The 27838-nt window shown below is 50.7% G+C and overlaps 1 protein-coding gene across 1 annotated transcript in view; it reads right to left on the bottom strand.

Moving 5' to 3' along the window:
* The window catches only part of LTF (lactotransferrin), a 31543-nt gene extending 3962 nt beyond the window's left edge, over positions 1 to 27581 (bottom strand). Inside the window, exons 1-14 of the mRNA XM_086698415.1 lie at positions 27484 to 27581; positions 21467 to 21630; positions 19803 to 19911; positions 19310 to 19492; positions 18820 to 18967; positions 17858 to 17913; positions 14603 to 14781; positions 13969 to 14143; positions 13009 to 13163; positions 11398 to 11488; positions 10312 to 10359; positions 9049 to 9204; positions 7193 to 7334; positions 1715 to 1782 (exon numbers count right to left, since the gene is read on the bottom strand). Of these exons, the coding sequence (XP_086554541.1) occupies positions 1715 to 1782; positions 7193 to 7334; positions 9049 to 9204; positions 10312 to 10359; positions 11398 to 11488; positions 13009 to 13163; positions 13969 to 14143; positions 14603 to 14781; positions 17858 to 17913; positions 18820 to 18967; positions 19310 to 19492; positions 19803 to 19911; positions 21467 to 21630; positions 27484 to 27526 (1717 nt within the window). The 5' untranslated portion in view covers positions 27527 to 27581. The remainder of the gene's footprint in view (positions 1 to 1714; positions 1783 to 7192; positions 7335 to 9048; positions 9205 to 10311; positions 10360 to 11397; positions 11489 to 13008; positions 13164 to 13968; positions 14144 to 14602; positions 14782 to 17857; positions 17914 to 18819; positions 18968 to 19309; positions 19493 to 19802; positions 19912 to 21466; positions 21631 to 27483) is intronic.
* Between the last annotated feature and the right edge of the window lie 257 nt (positions 27582 to 27838).

Here is a 27838-nt window from a genome sequence, read left to right as displayed (position 1 = left end):
ATGTCCAAGAAGAAATTGCTTTCTCCTTCCTTTCGTGTTCGAATGGTCTTACTGTCACTAGGAAAAGGTGAGGAACCTCTATACATTTCTCAAATATGTTCAGTCAATTCCAATAAAACGCAGTTGTGAAATCCCAAAGAAATTGACAGACAATTAAATCTGACATCACTCTAGGGGATCAAGAGTCCCCTGATTGGGAGGAGCACTGAGAAGTATACAGAAGTGTTGAATCCCTATACTGTGTATCTGAAACTGTTATCACACTGGATGTTAATTATCCTTCAGTATAAAAAAAAAAGCTGACATCAGTCTGATCCTTGGACATCACTTAGAGTGACGGTTCACAAATTCAAAATGTAATTGTATGCGTGTCTGAGTGTGTGCAAATACAGGTTCATTGCTCAGACCCCTGCGTCTCTCTTTCCGCTCTCTCCCCTCAAAAAAAGGGGAGCCTGGGTGACTCAGTCAGTTGAGCATGGGACTCTTGATTTTGGCTCGGGTCATGATCCCAGGGTCATGGGATCGAGCCCTGCGTCAGTCTCTGTGCTGAGTATGTAGCCTGTTTATGAGGCCCTCTCTCTCTCTTTCTCTCTCTGCCCCTCTGAGGAGGGAAGAGGGGCTGTGAGTGCCAATGTTTGAAGGACAGAGGCAGGAAGTCCAGGTGGCTCTTCCTCAGGGGATGAAGTGGCAAGTTATCTGCTGGGGGCCGTGGGGGCCGAGTGGGGCTGCAGTTCGGAAGGCAGCCGGATGTATGGGTGCAGAAGTTGGCAATTATCACCATTCATCTTCCATCATCTGTATCTGCCTGTGACTTTGTCTCCAGTGACTCCCAAGGAGTTTCCAGACTGAGGGCTCCCATGAGGTCCCAATGAAAGCCGTTATTTCCTTTTTTAAAAAGGGAAGTTTGGGGGCGCCTGGGTGGCGCAGTCGGTTAAGCGTCCGACTTCAGCCAGGTCACGATCTCGCAGTCCGGGAGTTCGAGCCCCGCGTCAGGCTCTGGGCTGATGGCTCAGAGCCTGGAGCCTGTTTCCGATTCTGTGTCTCCCTCTCTCTCTGCCCCTCCCCCGTTCATGCTCTGTCTCTCTCTGTCCCAAAAATAAATAAACATTGAAAAAAAAAATTAAAAAAAAAAAAAAGGGGAAGTTTGGGGCACCTGGCGGTTCAGTCGGTGAAGCGTCCGACTTCGGCTCAGGTCAAGATCTCGCAGCTGGAGAGTTCGAGCCCCGCGTCGGGCTCTGCGCTGACAGCTCAGAGCCCGGAGCCTGCTTTGGATTCTGTCTCCCCCTCTCTGCCCCTCCCCCACTCACACTCTGTCTCCGTCTCTCAAAAATAAATAAACATTTAAAAAAAGGAAATTGTATTCATTGTATTTGCGCATATCAATTTTTCTTTCTTTTTTTTTTTTTTTTTTTTTGGTAGCATCCACATTCAGTTGTCCATGTGGGAACAGGCAGACAGTGTGCTTCGTGGGTGACTAGACAACGCCAGGGAGACATTTGTTACTGAGCACGGCTGGTGCGTGGTTGTGTGCATGTGTGTGTGTCCGAGAGAGAGTGAGACAGAGGGAACTTGGTTTCAAAGTCAACGTGACACTCACAGATGCACCATGTTGCATATGAGGTAAAGAATTTTGGAATGAACTTGATCCAAAGCCTGGAAAAGGTTCTAATAGCTTCCCGACTGCACATCTGAATACTGGGATGTATTCACCCACCATTCGTGTTCTGCAGGACAGTGGAGTCTTTCACAAAGGCGACGTCTCCAGCCTTCTCAGCCAGGCACCTAAAATAAACACATTGCCCGAGAAGAAAAACTATTAGGGTTTTCATAAATATTTGTCATATGCGTGGCACAGACGAAAACAAATATTCCTGGAACTTAGGATTTTAAATGCACATGTGAACCTTCCCTGCTTCTAAGATCCCAATAAAATACCGTTAGTGAGATTTTTTTTTTTTTACAGTAGTGAGACTTTTTTTTTTGTAAGCCATAAACCATGAGCAAGAGGAGGGCAGCAGGGAGAGAAGATAATATGACCATGTTTGGAAGGTGGAGAGCAAATCAATGAGCAGTGATTTCCCCAGCAGAGCACAGAACAGCGGTACCATAAGCCGGAAGTGTAGAAAGCCCAGAAGAAAACGGATGTGCACTGCAGAACTCCAGAAAGACTCATCAGTTAGAAGGACCAGGCACCCCTGAGAGTGGCTGACACAGGAGGACTGGGCAGGTACCCTCCTATCCCATGCACCCGGGAGAGCACTCCCCCTCCCCCCACCCAGCAGGAGACTGAAGGTTTGTTCACAGGAACTTGAACCTGAACAACACTACGGACAGACAGCCAAGCACCGCAGAGGGCAGAGGCCCAACACTAAAATCAGAAAGGGGATTGAAAGGGGTGCCTGGGTGGCTCGTCGGTTAAGCATCCGACTTCAGCTCAGGTCATGATCTCACAGTTCGTGGGTTCGAGCCCCTGTCGGGCTCTGTGCTGACAGCTCGGAGCCTGGAGCCTGCTTCAAATTCTGTGTCTCCCTCTCTCTCTGCCCCTCCCCTGCTCACACTCTGTCTCTCGCTCTCAAAAAATAAATAAAACATTTTAAAAAAAAAGAAAAGAAAGGGGATTGAAAATCTCTATTCTGGAAGATTAAATCATAGCCCCTTTCCCCTACTCAGCCTCCCGAGAAGCATACAGGGTGATTCTTTCTCCGGAGAAGCTGATCAACCCAAGAAAAACGCCTATCGATTCTGATATTTGATGCCCCACAGTGAAATGACACAAACCAACTGCACCACAGGTGAGGCCCCTACTTGCCAAGATGTGGTAACTGATGCAGAATTGTGACAGCGCCATTATTTCCTTCTTAAATAGGGACAAAGGGCCAGAAACCGCTGGATAGTTGAAGAAATACCAGAAAAAATAAATGGAGACCAAAGCAATACTCAGAAAATACAGAGACAATATGGGAGAGAGAATAACACTTTTTTTTTTAAAAACGACAATGAATGTCTTTAAAGGGATGAGAGAAGGGGCAGCATTCATGAAACAAGAATGCAAAGTCTAAAAAAGGAGCAGTCGGAACAAAGAGTTCTTAGAAAGTAAAAAAAGAAAAAATCATCATCACAAAAATTCTTAAAAAACGATAGAACAATTAGAAGGTTAAGCTGAGCAAATATCCCAGAAACTGGAAGATAAAGAAAAGCAATTATGAAAAAATAAATAAGAAGAAAATGAGATGCTAACCCAGGAGTCTGTAATTTACGAATCAAAGTTTAAAGAGAAACCAGAGAAAACAGCGTAGGAATCGTCAAAAAATAATGAAGTAAAATTTCCCAGAACGGAACACCTTGAGCTTCCAGATGAAATGGGCCCACCAATGGCCCAATCCCAAAGGATGAAAAGGAGACCCACGTACAGAAATATTAGCGTCAAGTTTCAGAATACTGGAGATTAAAAGAAATCATGTTTTTAAAAACTCAGAAACTTTGTAAGAAACTCGTTTTCGAAACATGTTACATTGGATAAAACCCCAGATGAATTTTTCCTAAACGTATTTTTCATTACCGCTAAATCTCTGTAAATTTAGAGAGAAATACACATATAAGAGAGATGTGTTAGGTGTCTGATTTCTTCACTCTTCACAAAATATCCTTTGCATAGACTTGTGTGTCCAGGATGCTTTCTAAGCCTTCTAAAGCTTATTCTCTCAGGAAATTATACATAAAGTATTCCAAATTCAAAAATAGAGTTTTTTCAAGATGAAAGTGTCATATACAAAGAATCAGAAATCCAAAGTGGTATCCGATTTCTCAACAGAAACTCTAGACTTAGAAGACAATGGATCAACGCATTTAATTTTTTGAGCTTGCTGTGTATTGTCTTTCTGCTAAATTCTGGATAGGTTTTTCACAAATCTTCCTTCATTCTCCTTTTACTGTGTCTATGCTGTTAATCTGGTCAATTGCATGGCTAGTTTCAACTGCTGTGTTTTTTCCCTTTCCAGAAGTTCTGTTTATTCTTCTATTAAAAGAAATACTACCTTGTTTTTTCTGCTGGATTTTGCTTCTGGTAGCTTGGTAGCCTGGTGTGTTGGTTAATATTATTATAATTATTTTTTATTGTGTACTGCTCATCATTATTGAGACAGGATTTCTGAGCAGTCTTTGGAGGCCTACCATGAAAGTGCTGTCTTCCAGGCATGTTTCTAGAGGGACCACTAGGCTGGGATCTTTTCTTTTTTAATGTGTATTTGTTTATTTTTATTTTTTGAAAGAGAGAGAGACAGAGAGAGAGAGAGAGACAGAGCACGAGCGGTGGAGGGGCAGAAAGAGAGGGGGACACAGAATCCGAAGCAGGCTCCTGGCTCTGAGCTATTGGCACAAAGCCCGACGCGGGGCTCAAACTTGCAAACCACAAGATCATGACCTGAGCCAAAAGTTGGACACTTAACCGACTGAGCCACCAGGTGCCCTGGGATCATTTTTAAAGATATTTGTGAGTCAAGAATTGCTGGACTATCCTAGGGGATACAAGTTTGAGCTACAAATCCACGCAGAAGCTGGCTCATGGTTTCAGGTTCTCAGGGGGGTGGTATGCATTCTCCCTCCCTGTTCTCCTCGGCATCCAGCAACTTGATGCCCTGTAGGAGTGGAAGTTACTTCTGGTTCATTCCTACCTTAAAGGTGTAGGTAACCTCCAGGTTCATGTCTGTCATGAAGGTAAATGTCCTGAGGAAAAAGTGGGCACTTAGCTCTCTCTGAATTCCTAGTCTCCCTTAGATTTTAGTCTAATAATCCTTTACTACTTTGTCAGTTATTCAATACTCTTTTTTTTTTCCAACGTTTATTTATTTTTGGGACAGAGAGAGACAGAGCATGAACGGGGGAGGGGCAGAGAGAGAGGGAGACACAGAATCGGAAACAGGCTCCAGGCTCTGAGCCATCAGCCCAGAGCCCGACGCGGGGCTCGAACTCCCGGACCGCGAGATCGTGACCTGGCTGAAGTCGGACGCTTAACCGACTGCGCCACCCAGGCGCCCCAGTTATTCAATACTCTTAAGAACACGTGTGTGAGGGTACAGCTGGGTGGCTCAGTCAGTTAAGTGTCCAACTTCAGCTCAGGTCATGATCTCACCGTTTGTGGGTTCAAACCCCGTGTCAGGCTCTATGCTGACAGCTCAGAGCCTGGAGCCTGCTTCAGATTCTGTGTGTGTGTGTGTGTGTGTGTGTGTGTGTGTGTGTCTCTCTCTCTCTCTCTCTCTCTCTGCCCCTCCCCTGCTGGTGCTCTGTCTCTCTCTCTCTCAAAAATAAATAAAAATATTTCTTAAAAATGTTTTTTAAAAAAGAACATGTGTGTGTGTGTGTGTGCACGTGTGTACTAATCCAGCATTTTTGCTTGTTTTTAGTGAGAGAATCAGTCAAAATAGCTAACACTGCCATTTCCCAGACATGGAAATCCTGTCAAAATCCTTAGGGAGAATGTTTTTCAACCTCCACTTAGTTATCCAGCCAAACTAGAAATCATTTCAAAGATAGAAGAAAGATGTTTCCAGACATGTAATACTCAAAACACAGCAAATCCAAGCCACCCCTTCTCAAAAAGATGTGTTCCGTGCCAACAAAACCAAGAAAGCGAAAGATAACGGGATCCGGGAAGTGGGCAATTTAACATGAAGTACAACAAAAGGAAATCCCAGAAGGACCATCAAGGACCACAGAAATCCAGGGGGCCTAGAGAAAACCAGTCCAGACGGGGCAGGAGCAATATTCCCCATCACCTGATGAACCCCGGCCAGCACTCACTCTGGGTATGTATTGTTAGGAGGTTTACGCTCCTGGCTAGGGGTTTTGAGATGAATTAGTGATTTTTCTTTTTAAGCACAGAAGATTAAGCAAACAAAAAATGAGACACCGGTTAACTCTAGAGTAAACAGAAACTTTGTACAATAAGGGAAGTACAACCTTATTATACCACATATTTAATAGGAGAATAATATTTACATATCCATGGTCATGTACTGAACATGACATAAATTTGTGGGAGGCCAAAAGCAGGTGAAGTTTGTGGATGTGAGCGGAACAGGCACAGGAGAGGCTAGGATCTCTTCTTCCAGAATAGAAAGTCCACGGAAAATAGCTGATGGTTGAAAATTAAGAACCAGCAATATAAGGACGTTGGTTAGAAATACAGTGGTAACAGGACTTCTGGTCCCAGCTCTCAGTGGGAACAAAAGACAAACCATTTCCTTCCAGTATAAACAGGAATACCAAGGTGTAAGGGTTTCCAGTGAAATAATACCTTCCCACAGGTTTAAGAGAGAAAACCACATGATTCCTTTGGGTTTTTATCGGAAACGTGTCTACTCAATGTTTCGGAGCGGAATCACATCACAACTCTTCCCTTTGCAAACCCTTAAAGATATTCTTGTCCGTCTGCAAAATACTTTCATGGGCCACTGAGACGAGAGTAAAAGCTACTTCTGTATCCTCCCATCACTGGAGAAAAGGCTACTGAATTTTATTTTATTTATTTATTTTTTTTAACGTTTTATTTATTTTTGAGACCGAGAGAGACAGAGCATGAACGGGGGAGGGGCAGAGAGAGAGGGAGACGCAGAATCGGAAGCAGGCTCCAGACTCTGGGCCATCAGCCCAGAGCCTGGAGCGGGGCTCGAACTCACGAACCGTGAGATCGTGACCTGAGCTGAAGTCGGACGCTTAACCGACTGAGCCACCCAGGCGCCCCTGGCTACTGAATTTTACATACTGAAAAGCTCAGGGACACCTGGCTGGCTCAGTCGGTTAAGTGGCCGACTCTTGGTGTTGGCCTAGAGGGTGGCGGCTACAGGAGAGAGAAATCTTCCCCCTAAAATTGAATTATAGACGGGACTTAAGGGGCCACGTACTCTCCCCATTTGATTCTGAGGATGAGGACCCTGAGGCCCACTGACGCCGACCTTGGCCCCAGGCCACAGGGAGGCGCCCGGCTGAGCTGAGGTCAGACAGCACCCTGTCAGCCTCCACTGTCTGCAGTGGCTTGTGTGGGGGAGGAACAGTCCATCAGCGGACCTCCAGGCTGCTCCCTGCCTCTGCCGTGACAGGCCATGTCTGACCCTTTAGAAATGCACTGCCAAGATGCCAGAGGATGACGGACGAAGGACAAGTCCCTGTCCTGGGGAGGCTCGGCCGCGGCACTCACCTGAAAGCCCCAGTGTAGCCAAAGTATCTCTCACTGCTGTTGGGCACACACTTGTTCTCACCCCTTTCGTCGCCAATGCACAGTGCACAGAGATTGGAGTTCGGGTCGGCCCCGGGGGCACAGCTCTCACTAAAGAATTCACCTGCGTGGAAGGAACACCGGGAGTCAGCTCTTCCTGCCCGAGTCGACGTAAGAGGCCTTTGCCCAGCAGGCGATGCCACTGGGTCTGGGTTCATTACACGGCACAGGACAGACAGAACACGCTCACCGTCGCGAACGGCAACACGGACCCACCCACCAAAGGCCCGCCAGAAATCGGAGAAGCTTCTCCCTGTAGGCACCGACGGGAATCCTGATTGCGGCCGGAGAAAAGAGTCTGTCACTGGACAGAGGGTCCCATGATGACAGCCTCGAGCTGGGGACTCAGTTGATGAACTTGGTGGCACCCTGCAGGACCTGATTTTCCTTTGCCTCCGAAATAGAAAGCCAGCTTTTGACCCGGGCTCCTGGTCCCTTAGAATAAAGACTGGCCTCCCCCGCCACCCCGTGCCCAGTAGAGCCATGTGGCTAGGGACGCGCCAGGGAGCATCAAGCAGGAGCGCTGTGTGCCAGCGTCCTGGAAACACCCTTAAAAGACAGTTGGCACCTGCCTTTTGCCTCTTCTTCTCCTTCCCCTCCTTCATTCTGCACATGGAAAGCAGAAGCGGGAACTAGACCTCCACGGGCCATGAGGTGACCTTGAGCAGGGAAGCCACATTGTCAGAGCCCGGGTTGCTGACACTGTGCTGCTGTCCCAGTAGCTGTGGACAATCCACCTCTGGATTGCACTTGCACGAGAGGGAAATAAGCCTCTGCCAGTCAGGGTTTTCTCTCCCAGCAGCTTAAACGTAATCTGCACTAGCCCATCGTGTGATTTAACCCGCGTTAGGGAGCCAACATGGATTAATGTGGGTTGAGGAGAGAGAACACGATGCGGACAAGAAAGTCCCGCCTCGATGAGCAGCGAGAGCCCGTTTTGAGACATGTGCAGCCCCCGCCCCCGGAAGAGCCACCCCGCGTGCCAACCTCCGGAGGAGGCTGGGGAGCACCCCACTAAGGTCCTGGCGGCTTCCCCCCAGCTCGGAGGAGGCCGCGGGGGTTGTGCAGAGCAACCACAGCAAGCGCTCGCGGTGAGGAGCAGAGCCACGTGGAAACCTGCCCGAACCAGGGTCCCTAACCCATCCAAAATGCAGGAGGGCCCCACTCGAGGAGACCCCTGCACGAGAGGTGAGCTCCGGCGGGAACATGCCACATGCTTCCACGGCACCAGGCCCACAGCAGGTAGGGCACGGGGTGTGGGCCTGGGGTACGGCCGGGACAGAAGGCCCCGGAAGCAAGTGAGCCAGAACCCCGGAGGTCTAATTTGGTTTCCTTGCCATGTGGAGCAAGAAGTCAGCTTCATGAGGCAGGCAGGTGCCTTTCCCCAAGTTAGGAAGCCAGCGCCTAAGAGAAATTCGGATCCAGAGCTCCAAGAGATTAAAAATAATAATAATAATAATAATAATAATAATAATAACATCCGTACTTCTCAGAACCTGCCTCCGTTCTTAGGGTGCAGAGAAACAGACTGATACTCCAGAATTTTTATCTTGGGTTGCGGGGGCTGGGGGAGCTGGGGCATGGGACGTGTTGGGTAGAGACCCACTCAGTGCTCCTATGACTGTAGGAGGCAGCCACACAGAGAACACGCTTACCCCAAAAGCGGCCCACGGGCCGCAGTCAGCCTGCACATCCCCGCCCCTGCCCTTCCCAAAGGTTCCACAGCTCGATGTGCCTACCGCCCAGGGTGGCCCACCCACGACGCCCTCAGGCCTCACCAAATTTGCAGGAGCCTGTCTGGCTGAACAGCAGGCCCATGGGGATGTTCCAGCCGGCAGTCCTGTCCACGGCGGTGTGGCAAGACTTCCTGCCTCTCAGAGAATTCCAGGTGATACCCGCATCTGATTTCCTGACAACTGCCACGGCAAGGTACCCTTGAGCAACAGAAGAGCAGGACTTAACCTCCAGGGTGCCTGGCATGGGACTCTAGCGCATCCGTCTGCAAGCCAAGCCAAAGTAAGTCAAGAAGCATCGCCAGGCGATGATGCCCCCAGATATCCGGCCACTGCCTGAAGCTTCGGCTGCTGTTCTATGGGAAGGTGAGAACGATCTAGGCTATGAAACGAAATAGTAAGAAAAGCTGATCCTTCATGTTTATTTATTTTTGAGAGAGAAAGAGACAAAGCATGAACAGGGGAGGGGTAGAGAGGGAGACACAGAATCCGAAGCGGGCTCTAGGCTCTGAGCCGTCAGCACAGAGCCCGACGCAGGGCTCGAACCCACAAACTTGGGAGATCGTGACCTCAGCCAAAGTCGGACACTTAACCGACTGACCCACCCAGGCGCCCCAGGAAAAGCGGATCCTTTAAGTGATTGCTAGGGATTGTCCTTGGCCAGGCACACATTGTGAGCTACTAAATTAGAGGTGAGCCACTAAGGCAAAAAAAAAAAACCACTGAACAAGTGTGACCCCAATAGTGCATAAATCACCAGCTGCAACAGACACTGGGCCACAGCCACGATGGCCACCAGACTAAGTGCTGTGTAGGTGCAGGGAGTGTGTCTGCAAGGACCCCCCCGTGCCAAGTCCAAACCAGCCCTGCACCGTGAGAGGGTCCACATGGTGGCAATCCCTCTCCTGACGGTGCGTCACTGACGGATTCCAGCCATGGACAAGTGCGGAGCTCCTCTGGCGCTGAGCAAGCCCAGGCTCCAGCGGGAGGGTGGGGGTAACGCTCAGAGCACGGGATCTAGCCCGGGAGACCCGGTTCAAGGCCAGGATCTGCCGCAGTACCGTCCATGGCTGTGAGAACAGTGAAGAACTCTGACAGTTCTCTGCCAAGTGTGAAGGTCAATATAACATTAATTACAATTACTCGTCTATGAATTATTTGCCTCTTCAAAAGAGCTTACGGCTTCTGTGGCTGTATCTCTTTCTGTGAGGTTTTTTTATTTTTCTTTTAAGTTCCCGGCCGCCTCCTCCTCCTCCTCCAGCAATGAGAACTTACCCATGACCCTGAAATTAGCAGATTCCAACTCACCTTCCACTCGTCTATCCTCACAACGTTCATTATTAGGGATCTGTGATTCTGAAAGGAGCAAAAACAAGCAAAATGTCATTAAACACTCAGCTTTACTGAGAAGCCACAAACTCTTAAATCTCAGCGATGCGGGATCAAATCCGAAGAGACCGTCCAGCAATCCCATGCAGCAGAAAGGCACAGATGCGTGTGTTCAGCAAAAGACACAGACGCAGATGCCACCAATTGGAAACGACCCAAACAACAGCCACCAACTGGAAATGACCCGAACGCCTCTCCCCCATAGATGGACGAATAACTACAGAATACCATACAGCAGCGAGATTCAATACTCTTCGGTTGAATCTCACGGACATAACACTGAGCAACAGACGTACAAAGCACGTGTCTCGCACGGAAGGTTTAAAAACAGGCAGATATTGGGGCGCCTGGGCGGCTCAGTCGGTTAAGCGTCCGACTTTGGCTCAGGTCATGATCTCACAGCTCGTGAGTTCGAGCCCCGCGACGGGCTCTGTGCTGACAGCCCAGACCCTGGAACCTGCTTCGGATTCTGTGTCTCCCTCTCTCTCTGCCCCTCCCCTGCTCACGCTCTGTCTCCATCTCTCTCTCAAAAAATGAATAAAAATTAAAAAAAATTTTTTTTTAAACAGGCAGAATTGATCTGTGCCGTTTGAAGTCAGGGGTTACTGCCCTCGCTTGAGTAGGGCGGCTGGTGGCAGGAGGGCGCCGGGGGCCATCCGGAACTTGCCGTGATCGGGGCACTAGGGCATGGGGACCCACCAGTTTGTGACACGTCACTGAGCTGCACTTACGGGCACTTTTCTGTATGTATATTGCACTTGACCAAAATCCCGTTTTACATGAAGAAGAGGAAACCAATCTGTGCTTTGTCACTTCTCAACACACAGGCCGTGTGGGTAAAGGCCCTTTTCAACCGTTCTTGCTCCCCCTCCCCGATTCTCCTGTTTGAATGCATCCGTCCATCTCAGCATCTGCCCCTGGACCCACCAAGTGGGGTTACTGCTCCCACGGGCCAGACGGAAGAAACCAGAGAGGACGCCCCCGCCCCCCCCAACACCGACTTACTTTGGTTCTCTGCCAGGACAGGCACCAAACCACACTTGCCCGCGACATAGATCAGTCCTCCATCCAGGCTCAGGGCGTCGGCTTCTCCTTTCTGTAAAACCAAAGCAAATCGTCGGCACCATACAGAGGGGCGCTTTCCCGTCTCGTCTATTTCTAGGCTGTCTGAGAGAATGGCTTTAGGTCAGGGAACGTCAGGTGCTCCGACGAGGTAGCAGAAAGAGACAGGGCCTGTTTGAACTGAGCACCCAAGGAAACACTTGGCACACTCTCGATTAACAGCCCCGCGCACCCTTCGTGCGGTCGCTCCCAATGGACAGACCAGGCACAGGTTGCATTGACCCTCTGTCCCCCAGACGCTCTTGGGACGCCCTCCTGGACCAGCCTCACTCAGTGAGGAGACGGATCGAACAAGCCGCCTTGTCTGGTCTCAGCCCCTTGGCGTTACGCTCAAGTTCGACACAGAAGTTGTTCAACCAATGAGCAGAAACAACTGAGCTGCCTCGCCAGGGGAATGAACGCACCCGCACCCCAACATTCGAGTATGGATTCATCAAGACTGCAAACTCGCTCTTCGGCTCAGTAATAATTTTCTTACAACTCTATTTAAAAAAAAAAAAAAAAGGCTGGAGGGGCGCCTGGGTGGTTCAGTCAGTTAAGTGTCCGACTTCACCTCAGGTCACGATCCCACATGAGTTTGTGAGTTCGAGCCCCACATCGGGCTCTGTGCTGCCAACTCAGAGCCTGCTTTGGATTCTATGTCTCCCTCTGTCTCTGAGCCTTCCCCACTCTCTCTCTCTCAAAAATAAATAAACGTTAAAAAGTTTTAAAAAGAAACTGGAGGGGCACCTGTGTGGCTCAGCCGGTGAAGCCTCTGACTCTTGATCTTGGCTCAAGTCATGATGATTTCACCAGTTTGAGCGTTCGAGCCCCACATCAGGCTCTGTGCTGACAGTGTGGAGCCTGCTTGGGATTCTCTCTCCCTCTTTTTCTGCCCCTCCCCCACTTGCACACACACACACACACACACTCTCTCTCTCTCTCTCTCTCTCTCTCTCTCTCTCTCTCAAAATAAATAAACCTTACAAAAATTTTTAAAAACTGGAGATATGAAGATATGGATGAAAATTTCTATTCAGGGATGCAGCACGGGGGGCAGGGTGGGGGGTCTAATGGTAATAACAAAATAACGGGCCAAAGCAGAATAGGTTCGTGGCTGAACAGCCACAGCCACGGGAAAGACATCCTCAAATCATTTTTCAGTGTTTTCAGGGAATGGATATTCACGTGGGAGAATGGCCACGATGTACCGTTAAGTGGCAAGGACTCAAAACCAACCGAACTGGCACGATCCAGGACGGTTGCGGGCACGCGCACACGTGTCCGGAGAAATCCGGGGCTAGGAAATTATCAAGACTTTAGCCGTGGTGTATCTCTGCTGTTTGTTGTTCTACGAGCTACCTTTCTATGTCCTCCCAGCGCCCTGCAACAATCACGACTGTTCCTCGAAGCAGGGGAGTGGAAAGGCCACAAGCATTCTGGGCCTGTGCCCCGCCTGCACGGTGTCTCCCGGTCCCGATCGCCCCCCACCCCCGGCGGAGCCCGCGCCCCTACCAGGACCAGGGCGATGCAGTCCTCGCCGGTGGGCGCTGAGACACAGGTCACGTTCCTGAAGCTCGCCTGACTCCACTGCTGGCACTTGCGCTCCTCCTCTTCGCCCACCGCGCACCAAGCGACGCGCGTGCGCCTCTCCGCCACTTCCGCAGCCGCTGCGCACAGGGACACAGCGGTCGGTCGTGGGGCCCAGAGCCTGGCGGGGACACCCAGGCGCCGCCCACCGCCCGGAAGCCCTGCGCTCGCTGCCCCCTGCCGCTCGCCCCCTCCACTCTCAGGGGCCCAACCCCTTCGCCAGGCGCGCGTAACCCCGGGCCTCCTATTTCGGTTCCTTTGGAGGCTTCCCTGGCTTCAAACCCACCCTTCAAGCCTTAGTGCGGTGACTTGCCTAGTATCGGGGTCCCACGGGATTAAAGCTCCAGGACACAGACAGCGGCAGCCCCAAGAGATGGCCTAGGGGACTGACCTCCCCTCAGTCAGGCACCACCATTAACTGCATCACAGTGTCCTCGCTCAGGCTGACTCCATCTCAGCCCCCCAGGAGAGGAGGAGCCATGGCTGAGCTGGCCCCCTGTGGTATCCCGGCCAAGTCCAGGGCCCCAGTCCAGAGCTGTGTTCACCAGGCCTCCAGATTCATCCCAGGAGGGGCCCTGGCTCTCTCGGTTCATGTGCGTGGTTCTTACTTTATAGGGAGGCAAGTTGATTGTTCTGTCCAGGCCGGGGAGCCGGGGACATACAACCACATTAACTGGGTGTCTGTCACATTAGTCCGGAGACTCTCCCGCCTGTTAAAATGCCCTGGCTTGCTTCACAGCACACTGGCATCTGCCTCGAATGGACAAGGGCCGCTCCAGAGCAGAGCTCTGCTGCCGGAGAAGGGAGAGTACTTTCTGGAAGGCCTGCCCCTTGGCTTAGCACCCCCACCAGCCTGCCCGCAGGGCCTGCCCGGGCCTCACTCACTTTCCCTCAGGCCCTGGATGGCAGTGAGGTAGTTGAAGCCAAGGTACAGCCCAGAATCGACCTTCGAGGGGACCCTCAAAAACCCAAGGGCAGAGTCTTTGAACAACAGATCCTTCTTATCCTTAGGGGAGCCAAAGAGCTGGAACGCAGGTGACTTGTCTTTTCCAAACTTTTCCTAATTAAGGAAAAATGGAATTACAGCGTCAGTGGGAAATAAGAAAGAAAAGCACAATGTTGAACCACAGCGCCCGGAGCTTGGGGATGATTCTGAGCGTTGGGGACCTTGGTTCACTTCCTCGTGTGGAGGGACTGGCCCCGTGGCTCATTCAGCTGTGGCTTCAAGAGTCGCTAGGGCCCAGGCACCTTAGAGTCCTGAGAATACTGCCTCATCGTCCCCCTGTTGCTGCTCCAGCCCCTGAGACACCGTTCATCAGTAATGCTGGAGAGACCTCTATGGTTTCTGCTGTCCAGAGCATTGAATCTGTTAGCCTTTGTGCAGAGAGGCCGCAGAAAGACTTGTAGAGCAGCAGGACATTCGGGAAGGAAGCTCCCCACGGCAAATCCAGGCAAGTGGGGAGGGCCTCGGGAGCGGAGGGGGGGTGGGGGGTGGGAGAGGGGTGGAGGAGGTGGACACCTGCGCCTTGTTGAGAAGCTCCCAGATCAAGTCCTCCTTGCCGTCCACACTTCGGGCCACAACAGCGTGAGAAGGGATCCGGGCCAGGTGACACTCCTTGAACGCGTCCACTGGCTTCCGAGTGTTGTTTAAGCAGAGCAGCTCGTACTTGTCCTGGTCGGCCTTGTCTGGCAGGCTCTCTGGAGGAAACGTGGAGGTGGAGGGGAGCCTGGATGAGCCCACTGTAGGCATTAACCGTGAGCTGGAGCTCCCCTTCTTCCACATCGTGAGCTAGAGGAGACATCATAGGTACTCTACAAAACTGGGCGAGGTGGGGGGGGGGGGGTCAGAAAGGCAGTGGCTTGCTCCGGAACACTCAAAAAAAGTAAAGATAGTAACCAGAAAGCCTTGGGGGCTAGCCCAGTGCTCCTCTGGATCATACAGGCCGCTCTGGGATTGATGCACCTTCTGCCTGGCCAGCCAAGGAGGCTGAACCAGACCCCATCTGTTTCCATGGCAACCCCTCCTAGAAAAGGGTCCCAGGGTAGAGGCAATCCCAGCGCACCAGCCAGGGGGCGCTGCCTTACCCACCTCTCTAGAAAGAATAAAAAGTCACAAACATTTTTAAGGCAGGATGTACAGTTGAATCACTTCCCAACATGAGGTGTTATCAAAAGAAGGGGAAAGTCTGTTTTTGTGAGTGAGTTCAGCCCAATTTGGAACTGCCAATGTATCTCATATATGAGCATGTATAGTGACAATATGTAAAGTGACAGGAACCTGCCCAAGTCATTTTGGGAGATTAGTGCAACCTTGAGCTCAAAATCAGAGAGAGCAGTACAGGAGAGAAGAATTACAGGCCTATTTTCCTTATGAGCATACGTGCAAAAATCTCAAATATACATTAGCTAACTCAACCTAACAGAGTATTTTAAAAATAGATCAGGGTTAAGGTTTATCAGCTTATTTCATTAACAAAGAACGGTCAATCATCTAAAAAGCCAGAGTACTCCACGTCATTAATAAGCACCATGAGATAATCTTAACAGATGCAGAAAAAGCAGGTGTGTGTTCAACATCTAGTTGTGGTTGGGTTTTTTGTTTGTTTGTTTCAGGAAACTAGTAATATGGAGAATTTGGTAAAGTTTTTGAACCTGAGAAATGCCTTTCATCAAAATGGCTGCAGCAAAATCATACTAGCAGGAGAAAATGCAAGCATTCGCTTCAAAATCAGGAACAGAGCAAAAATGTCAGCTGTCATATTGCCAACACAGTGCCAGAAGCAACTGACAAAAGAAACGAGATGGAACCACCGGAAGGAAGAAGGCAAACTCTATTTAAAGATGATGCGATCCACGGGGGTGCCTGGGTGGCTCCGTCTGTTGAGCGTCTGACTCTCAGTTCATGATCTCCGCTCAGGTCATGATCTCAATGGTTGTGAGACTGAGCTCCCCGCTGGGTGTGGAGGCTGCTTGGGATTCTCTCTCTCGCTCCCCCTGTGCCCTTCCCCCCCCCCGCCTCAAAAACTGAAAATAAAAAAATAAAGATGATGTGGTCATCTACATAGAAAAGCCAACAAAACCAAGGAAGAAGGAATAAAACCAATAACGGTATCCAGCAGGGTAGAACTTCCAAAACCAAGTATTATCCTCATTAGCAACAACCAAGCAGAAGCTAATATAGAATATCAGACTGTAATGGCAACCCGAACCATGAAAGAGCTAGTCACTAACCTCGCACAGTAAGACCAACAAAGAGAAACTTTGTAAGTTCTGTTAAAGGACATAGAAGAGGTGTGATCAAAGGAGGAAGATTCATCGTGATCAGGGATTGGACAACTTGACATTAAATATAGTTCCCCACGGACCAATTTAAACTCAAAACAATTCTAATTAAAATTAAAGGATGACGTTTTTAGAAAGCCAGCAAAAGAATTCTACACTTTTCGTTGAACGAGATTTGAAAACGAACAGCCAAGTGTAGGGTGAGATCTCTCTCCACCAACCCACGTCGGGCTCTGCACTCCCATCGCAGAGCCTACTTGGGATTCTCTCCCTCTCTCTCTGCCCCTCCCCTGCTCGCTCTCTCTCTGTCTCTTTCAAAATAAATAAACTAAAGAAAGAAGGCCTCTCCTTGAATCAACATCATGAAGAAACAGGCATTAAACTCAATAGGCAAATAGTCAAGATTAGAAAATGACTAGCAAATATATTGAGATGATCAATGTAAGCCTATCTCCGGAGGTCTCGGGTCAGTGGGGTGGGTCTGTCTCTGGTGGTCCTGGTAAGCATGTGTTCAGCCCGTGCACACCCAGCAGGGTGCATCAGCATGTGGTATTTCAGGAATCTTCTGCACAACAGTAAGAGGACACACAGGAGAACGTGAGTCATGGAGCTGTTTGTGGTAGAGGGAAAGGCAAGGTGACCTAGGGTGACAGAGAAGTAGAACCCGATGAGCATTCCTCAGCTGTCAGAAACACTGAACTAGACATACAACACAGATAAATCTCCAAAACAAGACGTTGAATGGAAAATCCTGGCAGCAGCATGGTTTCTAATGCCAAAACTTTTGTGGTCTCAGAACCCAAAAACCTGTGTCAGGACAGAGGCGGGGGTGTCTCTGAGGAAAAGAAAGGCAGTGGGTATTGGGGGATTTAGAGAAAACTGATGGCTTAAAATGGGAAACAAGGGGCGCCTGGGGGGCTCAGTCGGTTAAGCATCGGACTCTTGGTTTCGGTTCAGGTCATGATCTAGGTTTCGTAGGTTCAAGCCCCACTTCGGGCTCTGCTCTGGCAGCGGGGAGCCTGCTTGGGATTCTCTCTCTCTCCCTCTCTCTGCCCCCCCCCATGCTGTCTCCATCTCTCAAAATAAATAAATAAACTTTTTAAAAAATGATAAAATAGGGCGCGTGGGTGGCTCAGTTGGTTTAGCGTCCAACTTTAGCTCAGGTCATGATCTCATGGTTTGTGGGTTCGAGCCCTTCGTCAGGCTCTGTGCTGACAGCTCAGACCCTGGAACCTGCTTGGGATTCTGTGTCTCCCTCTCTCTCTCTCTGCCCCTCCCCCACTCGTGCTCTGTCTCTCTCTCTCTCTCTCAAAAACAAATAGACGGTAAAACATTTTTTTAAATAAAAGCAAAACAGGAAATGAGGCCTGCCCCGTAGAGAACCTTGATAATAGCGTGCCAAGAAGTGAAGAGTCCAATTTGCTCAATGCTCAGAATTATGGGAAAATAAAACCAAAGGAGGCTGTACCCTAGGTCTCCTCCCACTTCTTACCAAACACTGTAGTGTGCCTGACAAAAGCCACATCTCCACCTCCTTCATGCAGACACCTGTGAAATGAGAAAGTCGCAGAAGGGTCAGCACAGAGCCGGCTGTCCCCAGCTTCTTCCTCAGGCCTCCCCGGGGAGCAGGGCCCCGGGCTCCCCTCCTCTGAGGCTTTGGAGCGCACCTGTCTGGGAAGGCGGCCACCTCCAGATAGATTGTGAGGAAGGACGGCTTAGGGGCTGGCCAGAGCCCCCCACCTCCTGCGTTAGGGCCTGAAAGGGCAAAACGGGTCTTTCTATATAAAAGGATCTGAAGCCTCTATATGCCTGAGTATGTGGTCCTTTCTCCCAGGACCGAGTGGGGAAATGTGCTGCGGCCAAGCGGGGAGGCCTCCGTCTGCAAAAATGCCTGAGCTCAGGAGGCAGATGTGGGGAGAGAAGCAGCATCCGCCTCAGCACGGGGCATGGGGGGGGGGCAGGGGGGTGCAGGGGGCAGTCGGGCAGAGCTCGCTCTCTCCCGGCTGGAGGAGAAGCCCGCGCGGGGCAGACCACATCAGCCTGGACGCTCCAGCTGTCCTTCCGGGAGCGAGGGACTGGTTGTCTCAAGACAAGACCCCTTCAGTCCCTCTGTGGCTAGGGAGAGGGCGGAAGTCAGCAGGGAAACACAGGACATCCCAGTGCAAACAAAGCCACAGCCTCGTCTATGAGGACAAGGAATGACCCCTGTCGGGGTGACGGCTCACGAGGCTGGGGTAGAGGTAAAGGGCCCGTAGAGGGGGATCCGGAGGGGAGGGGGCTGGAGGGGCACGTGCACTGGGCAAAGCCAGTGCCCTCTTTGGACTCAGGAGAACGACACCTGCTCTGCGGTCCCTGCCGGCAGGCTGAGCTGTGACTGGGGCCAGAGAAAAGGCCTCCTGGCCTGAGGACACAGGGTGCTCAGGCCACTGGGGAGAAGAGGGCCTTCTCACTCACTTGAAGGCACCGGCGTAGCCAAAGTATGGTTCCTGGGAGGAGCAGGCACATTTGTTCTCCCCTGTCCCCGCACACAGGCTACACAGGTTGGGGTACTCTTTCCCATCCGCGCAGGGCACACAGCTGGCAGAGAAGAAGTTGGCCGCAGCTGTTGAACACAGAGAAACAGGCCACAGGGTGTGAGCCAGTCCGGCCGAAGCTCATCACACCTCCCAGGGACGGGCACGAACTGGGGAAGGGCGGGGGGGGGGGGGGGAGGGAGACAGAGCCCCTTCCTCCACCTCTGCAGGACAGCCTCTTAGGTGAGGCTGGGCGCTCAGAGCCCCACCTTGGCCGACAGCAGACTCAGCTGCCGCCTCCCAAAGGGCCGCTGGTGCGGTGAGCCCACTGGGGTTCATCCCACGTTTACAAAGTGGCCTGCGCGTGCAACCAGCATGGAGACCCCCCTCCCCCCGCCCAGAGACTGCCCACAGTCCTCCAGTCATCTTACCCTTCTCAAGGGGCTCGGGCGGCCCTGCCCAGTTTAAGAATGGACGAAGCAACCCCATAGGGATGTTCCATCCGGCGGACCTGCCAAGGCCTGTGTGGCAGGACTTCCTGCCTTGTAGCTGGTTCAGCTGGAAGTTGGTTCCCTTCTTTGCTATGGCCACAGCATAATAGTGGATTTGTGGCTCTGCAAAGGGACAGAGAGAATTGAAAGCTCTTAGCCCAGACCAGAGGGAGAAAAACAGCCCAACGTGACCTTGCCCTGGTGGAAAAGGAAGCCATATGCTAGCTTTTCCTGGGACCTGCTCTGTTTCCCCAGGGAGCACACACGTGTCCTCCCCCAGCGGGTCAGCATCGGGCCCAAAGAGCCCAGGGACTCAGTTCCCTGCAAGTGGGATGCCGTCCGTGAGCCCACCTCTAGGTCTCATCCACTCTGCACAGAGCCCGGGGCCAAGGCCAGGGCCACCCCAGCTTCTGGGTCTCCAGGGAGAACTCACCCTCTTGGGTCCCATAGACCTCAGCCGCTACAGGTCGCAGTTTATTGGGGTCCAGGCCTGCCTCGTACACCAGACCACCATCAAGGGTCACAGCATCTGCCTCGTTCGCCTGAAAGCAAAGAGGCCAGGCCAGCTTCAGGAGAGAGCCCACCCCAACCCAGGCAACTGGATTTCAGGAGGTCAGAAAGATCTAGAAGGATCTTCAAAAGGGTCTCCTTTGGGGCATACTCACTCATGTTCGCTTGGTGGCATGAGTCAAAGTTCCCTCTTTTGAGGGCAATAGCTTTAACTACGGACGTTGGCATATTGTCTCTTTCTTATAAGCGTCCCCGCCTGTATCGTCTCATGGTTCCTGCCCTTCACAGTCATTTATACTTACAGTTGTTTATTCTAGGGGCACCGGGGTGGCCCAGCCGGTTGAGTGTCCAACTCTTGATTTTGGCTCAGGTCATGATCAGAGTCATGGGATCGAGCCCCATATCAGGCTCCAAGCTGAACGTGGAGACTGCTTGGGATTCTCTCTCTCTCTCCTCTCTGCCCCTCTCCCTTGCTCATGCTCTCTCTCTCTCTCTCTCACATAAATAAATACAAGTAATAATAAATGAAGTTGTTTATTCTAGATGCTTTCTCTAGAAAGCCCTATATTGATTTAAGTTTTTTTTATTGAATAGAAAATAAAACTATTCTGCTATCTTAAAATTATCATAATAAATCATGTTCATCCTTTTTAGCGTATTACTTCTCATATGTTTCCATATGTCTTATATTTGCAATCTGGTACAGATAATATGTTGTGGACTGCTTTCTTCTTCTAAAATGGCATGCATTTTCATACTTCTGCAGGGCCTTTATTGACTTCATAATATTTTATCATAATGTGGTTGTTCCATAGTTTGTCAAATAACCCCTCAGATGTTCAGCACTTTCTTTTTGCTATGAAATCTATGCTCTCATGGGTAGCTTTGTCCTTGTAGAATTTTTTCCTTCCGATGGCCTGTCCCCTTGGGATAGGCAACTAAGCGTGGACTCGCTCAGACAGTGACCTTGTTTATCTTCGTGGCTCTGGCTGTTCTTGTTATTCCACTTTCCAGAAGATTTGTAATGCCAATTTGGAAGGTCACCAACCAAGAAGATCAGTTTCACTATAAAATCACCAGCAAGGGAGGATTCGTTTTATTGCCCTTACTTTAGAAAATGCAAGTTCCGGGGCGCCTGGGTGGCTGAGTCCGTTCAGCGTTCAACTCAGTTTCGGCTCAGGTCATGATTTCACAGTTCAGGTGTTTGAGTCCCATGTTGGGCTCTGCAGCTGGCAGCGTGGAGCCTGCTTGGGCTTCTCTCTCTCCCTCTCTCTCTCTCTCTCTCTCTCTCCCCCTTCCCTGCTTGTGCTCCTCCCTGCCTCTGTCTCTCTCAAAATAAATAAATAAACAATAAAAAAAAGAAAAAAAATTGTGTTGCAACCACAGTTTCCCCACACGTGGTGTCTCCACTTTAGAATGTTAGTATCTGCTTTCCAAATAGTCTTGTGTCCTATGAGGAAGGAGCACTCCCAACCCATCGGTGCCCGGGAAGAAAAGCAGAAGAAGGGGGAAATACATTTTTTGCTTTATTCCCTTCCCTTCCCTTCCATTCAGTTTGGTTCCAACCAACACATGGTACTGACTTACCTTGATGGCCTGGATACATTCTTGGCGAGAGTTTTTCCTTGTGCAGAAGACATTGGGGCCACCCACTTCTCTCATATTCTGTTGGAATTTGGTGCATTTTGCTTCCTCTGCTTCTGATATGGTGCACCACCGAACACTTCTCTCAGGGGTGCCCAGACACAGTCCTGGGAGAAAGAGTAAAGGCTCAACCACTGCCCATGGGAGAGGCCACCTCACCCCCTGCCAGACTTATCCAGACTCCTTCATCTCTCTGCTCCTCCTCCTTCTGCCCCATTCGGCCACTAAGTCAGGCCGGTCTCCTCAAGTGGAAGTGTCTTGACTGTCTAACAAGCGTTCTCTGCGGCCAGAGGGCTCTGATTCTCCGCAAATTCAAGGAGACAGTCAGAGACTCTGGGTTATCTTCCTTCCTGTAACTGACACATTTCCTACCTCTAAGAACTGGTGATGCTCCTTTGCCTCAGTTGGTGGAGCTTTGTCCCGCTTGAAGCTGGGAGGTAGGCAGGAAAGGAATTCTTGCTCCTGTTTTGTTAATGTGGAATCTGGCTTTTGAGGAGGCTGAGGGACTGACGGCTCAACAGTGGCAAAATCTAGCCAAGAATCCAGGTGTCCCTAGACGGTTGTAACTGCAAGAACCGCCCCCCGCTGATGCCGAGGCAACTTAACCGCACCGGACTCCTTGTCAGTAGCTATACCGAGTGGTGTACCAAATGGGTCAATGTGCCCGAGTTACCACCATTCGCCTCTGTATCAGAAAGACTGGCTCTCCTACCTTGCTGATAGGATCGATGCAATTAGGAAGGAGCCTGGACCAGATTTGCTCACAGCTCTTAACCAACACATGGTTGCCTGATAAATGGCATCTATGAAAAACTTACAGTTTTTCACCATTAAATTAAAACGGTGAAAGACTGAAGGCTTGCCCCCGGAAGATCAAGTCTCCACTGTCAGGTTTCCTGTTCAACAAAATACTGGAGATTCTAGCCACAATAATAAGAAAATGCAATAGAAGTCATCCAGACCAGAAAGGAAGGAGTAAAACTGTCTTTATTTGCAGATGACGCGATCCTCTAGAAAATCCTAAGGAGTGCACAGAATGCTATTAGAACGAATACACAAATATAACAAGGTCACGGGATTCAAGGTCAATATACAAAGAGCAATTATATTTTTGCAGATAAGCCTTGGATGCTCCAAAAATAAAATTAAGAAAATAATTCTATTCGTAATAACATCAAAAAGAGTTAAATACTTAGGGAAATATTTAACCAAAAAATACAAAACTTACGCTGAAAATTAAAACTTTGCTGAGAGAAATTAAAGATCTAAATAAATGGAGAAACATTTATGTGCACGCTTTATGAATTCAATATTGTTAGGATGGTAATTCTCCTTAAACTGAGGTAGAGAATCAACACAAACCCTATCACAATTCCAGCAGGCTGGGAGGAGGGGGAGGTTTGCAAAAGTTGACAAGCAGATTCTATAATTTATATAAGATAAATAAATTGATGCAAAATAGCCAAAATAATTCTGTATAATTTACATTTACAATTTATTTTTGTATAATTTGTATATAATAGTCAAACAATTTTGAAAAAGAACAAACCTCGAGAAATTTTACTTCCTAATTTCAAAACATACTATAAAGCCAAAGTTATCAAAAGGGCGTGATATTAGCATAAAGACAGACATATAAATCAATGAAATAGAATGCTTATATGTACATTCAATTGATTTTAGACAAAGGCACTAAGGCAATTCATTGGCAGAAGGGCAGTCTGTTAACAAAGGGTCCTAGCAGAACATATATCCACATACAAAAACGATTAACTTAGAGCCCTACCTCACACCATACACAGAAATTAACTCAAAGTGGATCATAGAATTTAGTATAAGAGATAAAACAATTAAACTTTTAGAAGGAAACACAGGGAAAAACTTTGCAAGCTTGGGATGGGCAAAGTTTAATCAGCCATGACACCAACAGCACAGTCCATAAATGAAAAAACTTGATAAAGTGACCTCTCAAAATCCAAAACTTCTGTGTTTCAAAAGTCAGTTAAGAAAATACAAACACAGAGGTGCCTGGGGCGGGGCTCAGTCAGTTGAAGCCACTTTGGGAAACAAATTGGCAGCTTCTCAAAATGTTAAACATTTTGACCCAGGAATTCCACTTCTAGATATGTACCCAAAAGAAATAAAAGCATATGTCTGCATAAAGACTCGTGTATGAATATTCACAGCAGCATTATTCAGAAAAGCCAAAAAGGGGAAACAGCCTGAAAGTCCAGCCACGGGTGAATGGCTAGACAAAATGCGGTGCATGCACACAACAGAGTATGATTTGGCAGTAAAAAGGAACAAACCAGCAGTATGCACTACAACATGAATGAGCCTCATTCACGCTAAATGGAAGAAACCAGACACACGACACCACCTGCTGTATGACTCCGCTTGTATGTGAAAGGTCCTAAAAGGCAGACTGATGAAACAGAACGTAACTAGCGGTTGGCTGGATGCTGGGGCGGGAACGGAGAGTAACTCTAAATGGACATGAAGAATCTTATCAGCGGGGCGGAAATGTACTAAAAAGATTTTACAGTGATGGTTGTGCCTCTTGGTAAAATTCCTAAAAATCATTGAATTGTACACTCGAAGTAGGTGAATCTCATGATATGTAAAATATAGCTCGATAAAGCTATCTCTCTCTCTCTCTCCCTCTCTCTCTCTCACACACACACACATGCACACACGTGATTGCAAAAGCCCCTTTCCCACTTGGATACGCTTTAGAGTGGAACATTCAGCCCTCTGCTACCTCCTGTTCATGAACCATCCCCTGCATAGTCAGACCCGCAGTCAGACCCGCCAAGGTATTTGAGGCTCCCTGGGAGGGTGAGGGGAGGAGGGCAGCGGCTCCCAGGCTGAGTCAGCGGGGGCTCAGGGGCATATGCTGCCACACTCCTTCCCCACTGACCGTCGTCCCAGGAAATCCCAAAGGATGTAATCGATCCCGAGGCCCTCAGGGAACTGTCCTGCCATAAAAATATTAACCTGGTCCTATCCGGCCACTCGTGACCCAGTAGCATTTACTAGAAGTCTGTATACACAGCACTGTGTCTCATGTAAGCAGACGGGACAAGATCTCCCCTCCCATCTGGAGAGAAAAAAAAGTCAAAAAAGAGGAAGCTAAGGATGATGAACGCTCTAGAAGAGACAAATGCCAGACCAGAAGTGAGCTCCTGGGGACCAGGAATGACGGTGGTGGCGTTCCTGGAGGCGAGAACCATGGACCCATGTGCACACAGCTAATGCTGCAAGCATTTCACATCTTCTCTGGACATCGAATCTCCCAACTCTCTGAGTTCTGCTAATATCATTTCCAGGTGAGAAAATCGTGTCTTTAGCTAGTTACGTGGCTTGCCCGAGGTCCCACAGCTAATAAGCATTGGGTCTAGGATTTGAATCTACGCAGTCAGACAACCCCCCCCCCCTTCCCCGTTCTTACCACAAGGCTAGCCAGTCTATTTAGGCTGGCTAGGTTAGAATCGGGCTGCAGTGGAGATGGGGCTGGCAAAGGATTTGGGGCCAGAGCATGGAAAGCCCTCCAAGCTGGTCAGAGGAGGTCTGGTTCCAGAGGGAGTAGAGCTCGCTCATGAAGAGAGTAGAGATAAGGGCTCTGCTTAAAATGGGGGAGGGAGTGGACTGAAAGCCGGGAACCAAGCAGAAAAGCACTGGGAATGGAGAAGGGGCAGGAATAGGGAGCTGGCGTCAGAAATTAGCTCGGTGATGGATGGGATCTGGGGGTGAAGAGGGAGAGCCAAACAGAAGGGCATGCTTCAAGGTGGGGGGAGGGCACGAACAGCAGCAGGAATGGGGAACCCACGGGTAGAGCTCATTTCTCCCTTGGCTGAACTAGGAGACTAAAGGACCACCGAGGGGTTTTCCAAGATCCACAGTCCCAGCCCCCCAAACACCAGGGGCACCAAGTGCACCACAAGCTCATCCCCCCCCCCCCGAGAGCTCTCACCAGCCGGCTCTGAAGCCACACATCCCCCCCCCTCAAGATGATATGTTCCCCAAAGCAGGTGTAGGGCTGGCCCTTCCTGTATCCCCAACCTAGCATCTGAACTATCTGCCCCTCAGACGCTGCCCCCATGAGCCTGGATGGAAACTTCTTGAAAGTAGGCATCCTGTGATTGCTTCCATGCAGACATGCGGTGTTCTGACCTCAAAGGGCAGGGGCTGGGATGGAGCTACCCTTCTCGGCCCAGCCAGCCTCTGCCAGCCAGCACAGCCATGGGGGCAGGGCAGGAATCCCCCAGGACAGGTGACAGGGTTTCAGTGACACTTTAGGATGCTAGCCACCATTCTATTGACTGTAGGACTTAAACTGCAGATTCAGCAGGGGGGAGGGGGTGAAGGGAGGGGCGAGGCAACCAAAGATTCAAGTGAAAGTGGAACCCAAGGGTGCAACTCTGAGCCAGGATCTGTGGCTGCAACCTGTGACCACATCCAGGAAAGCAAGGTTTCCTGCTTCTCGATCTCTCCCAAGCAGCCCCAACCCTGTGCTGTGCTACCCAGCAAGCCCCAGGTCAGGGAGCAGAAGGGAAGTTGGCCTTGGCAGACCCGATCCTGCCTCAGAGAAGACAGGGATGACAATACCATAGGAAGGAACTTGGAGAAGGGGACCAGAGGTGGGGACAGAGATGGCTTCACAGTCCCTAGGTTTGGGGGCATAAGGTCACTGTGCGCTCTATTAGTCTTTTCCACCCAGGGAGCACCCAGCTCAAAGGAGGCTGACCTGGGCTGGCAGGGGCCTGGGAATTGGGAGACACCTGTCCTTCGCCCCCGACCCCCCACTTACTGCCCAGGCACTCATGCCCCTCACAGCCCCGCCCCTCCACTGCCGGAAGCCCCGCCCTCACACATTTACATCACTAATGTCTACGACTGGTGAGTGCCCTCTGTACACCCCCAGAAATTGTTTCGAATAATTCTAGTCTGGGCACATTGAAAACCAGAAATCAGGGCGAGGGGGGTGCCCCTGGGTGGCTCAGTCAGTTAAGCATCAGACTCCTGATTTCGGCTCAGGTGATGATCTCACGTTTTGTGAGTTCGAGCCCTCCATCGGGACCCCTGCTGGCAGTGCGGAGCCTCCTTGGGATTCCCTCTCCCTCTCTCTCTCTGCCTCTCTCTCTTCTCTGCCCCTCCCCCACTCGTGCGCGCACTCTTTCTCTTTGAAAATAAATAAATAAGCTTTAAAAAGAGAACAGAAAGCAATCATTTTTCCCTTAGCCCCTCTGACAGTGGGGTCCGGTGACGGGGGGGGGGGGGGGGGGGGCTGTCTGTGCCACCAGCGCTGCCCTTCCGGGGTGGGAAGCCTGTGCACCTTGGCCCACCGTTGAGCAGCGGGCAGCCAGCCTCCACCTCACAACTGTGTGGGCAGGTGGCCGGACTCGTTTTTTAACTGAAGAAACTGGGGCTCTGTCTTGCCCATGTCGCACAGCCCTGTCGGCGCTGGCTTCTGACTCCCGTCTCCTGTGTGTCTTGGGCAAGTCGCTCATGCTCTCTGGGTCTCATTTTCCTCCCATGCAAAAAGCCTGCAACAGTCCTATGGCTACCAGAGGTCCTGCTGGGACGCAATGGGACAGGGTCCCAGAAGGCTCTTTGGGACGCTTTGCGCAGCTCTGGGAACTCCCGGATCCGCCTGGAGGAGCTCGGCTCTGGCTCCTCCCCAGGCAGGTGGGCGGGGCCCGGCCCCAAGACCCCCCCCCCCCCCGCACCCCCGCACCCCCGCAGCCTCCCACTCTGCAGGCTCTGGGCGCCCACCCGGCGGGGCGCAGGGACAGAGGGGCACCGATCCCGCGGGGCGCAGGGACACAGGAGCCCATCTCGTGCGACGCGGACACACGGGCGCCCACCCCGCAGGGCGCGGGGACACGCGCGCCCATCTCGCGGGTTATGGCGACCGCGGCGCCCACCCGGCGGGCGCACCCCCAAGTCCCTGCACTCACCAAGGGCCCCAAGGAACAGCAGCGCAGGAAAGACTAGCTTCATTCTGGGTTCGGGAGGCGACCAGCGAACGAAGGCTCTGCCACCTGAGCAGCCTCTGCACCCCTTTATCCAGGGCTGGGTGACCTCACGGGGTGTGGCCCGCCCTGTGGCCCAATCGGCACCCCCTGCCCTCCCCCGCTCAACCCCCAACTAGTTCCTCAAGGCCAAGTTGGGGGGGGGGGCGGTGAGGGGGAACAGTGGCGGGTGGGGAGAAGGACCAGTGAGTGCCAAGCCGCTCAGAAAACCCAGCCTACAGCCCCTGCGCCGCTGGTCCCTTCCGCCTACTGGGGTGGTCTTTCCCCTCTGTCAGTCTGC

Source organism: Puma concolor, chromosome A2 (genome assembly GCF_028749965.1).
Source record: "Puma concolor isolate L17-30 chromosome A2, mPumCon1.1.hap2, whole genome shotgun sequence".
Lineage (NCBI taxonomy): Eukaryota > Metazoa > Chordata > Mammalia > Carnivora > Felidae > Puma > Puma concolor.
The sequence above is the reverse complement of the archived record's forward strand: the minus strand, read 5'-3'. Positions and strand labels throughout refer to the sequence as shown.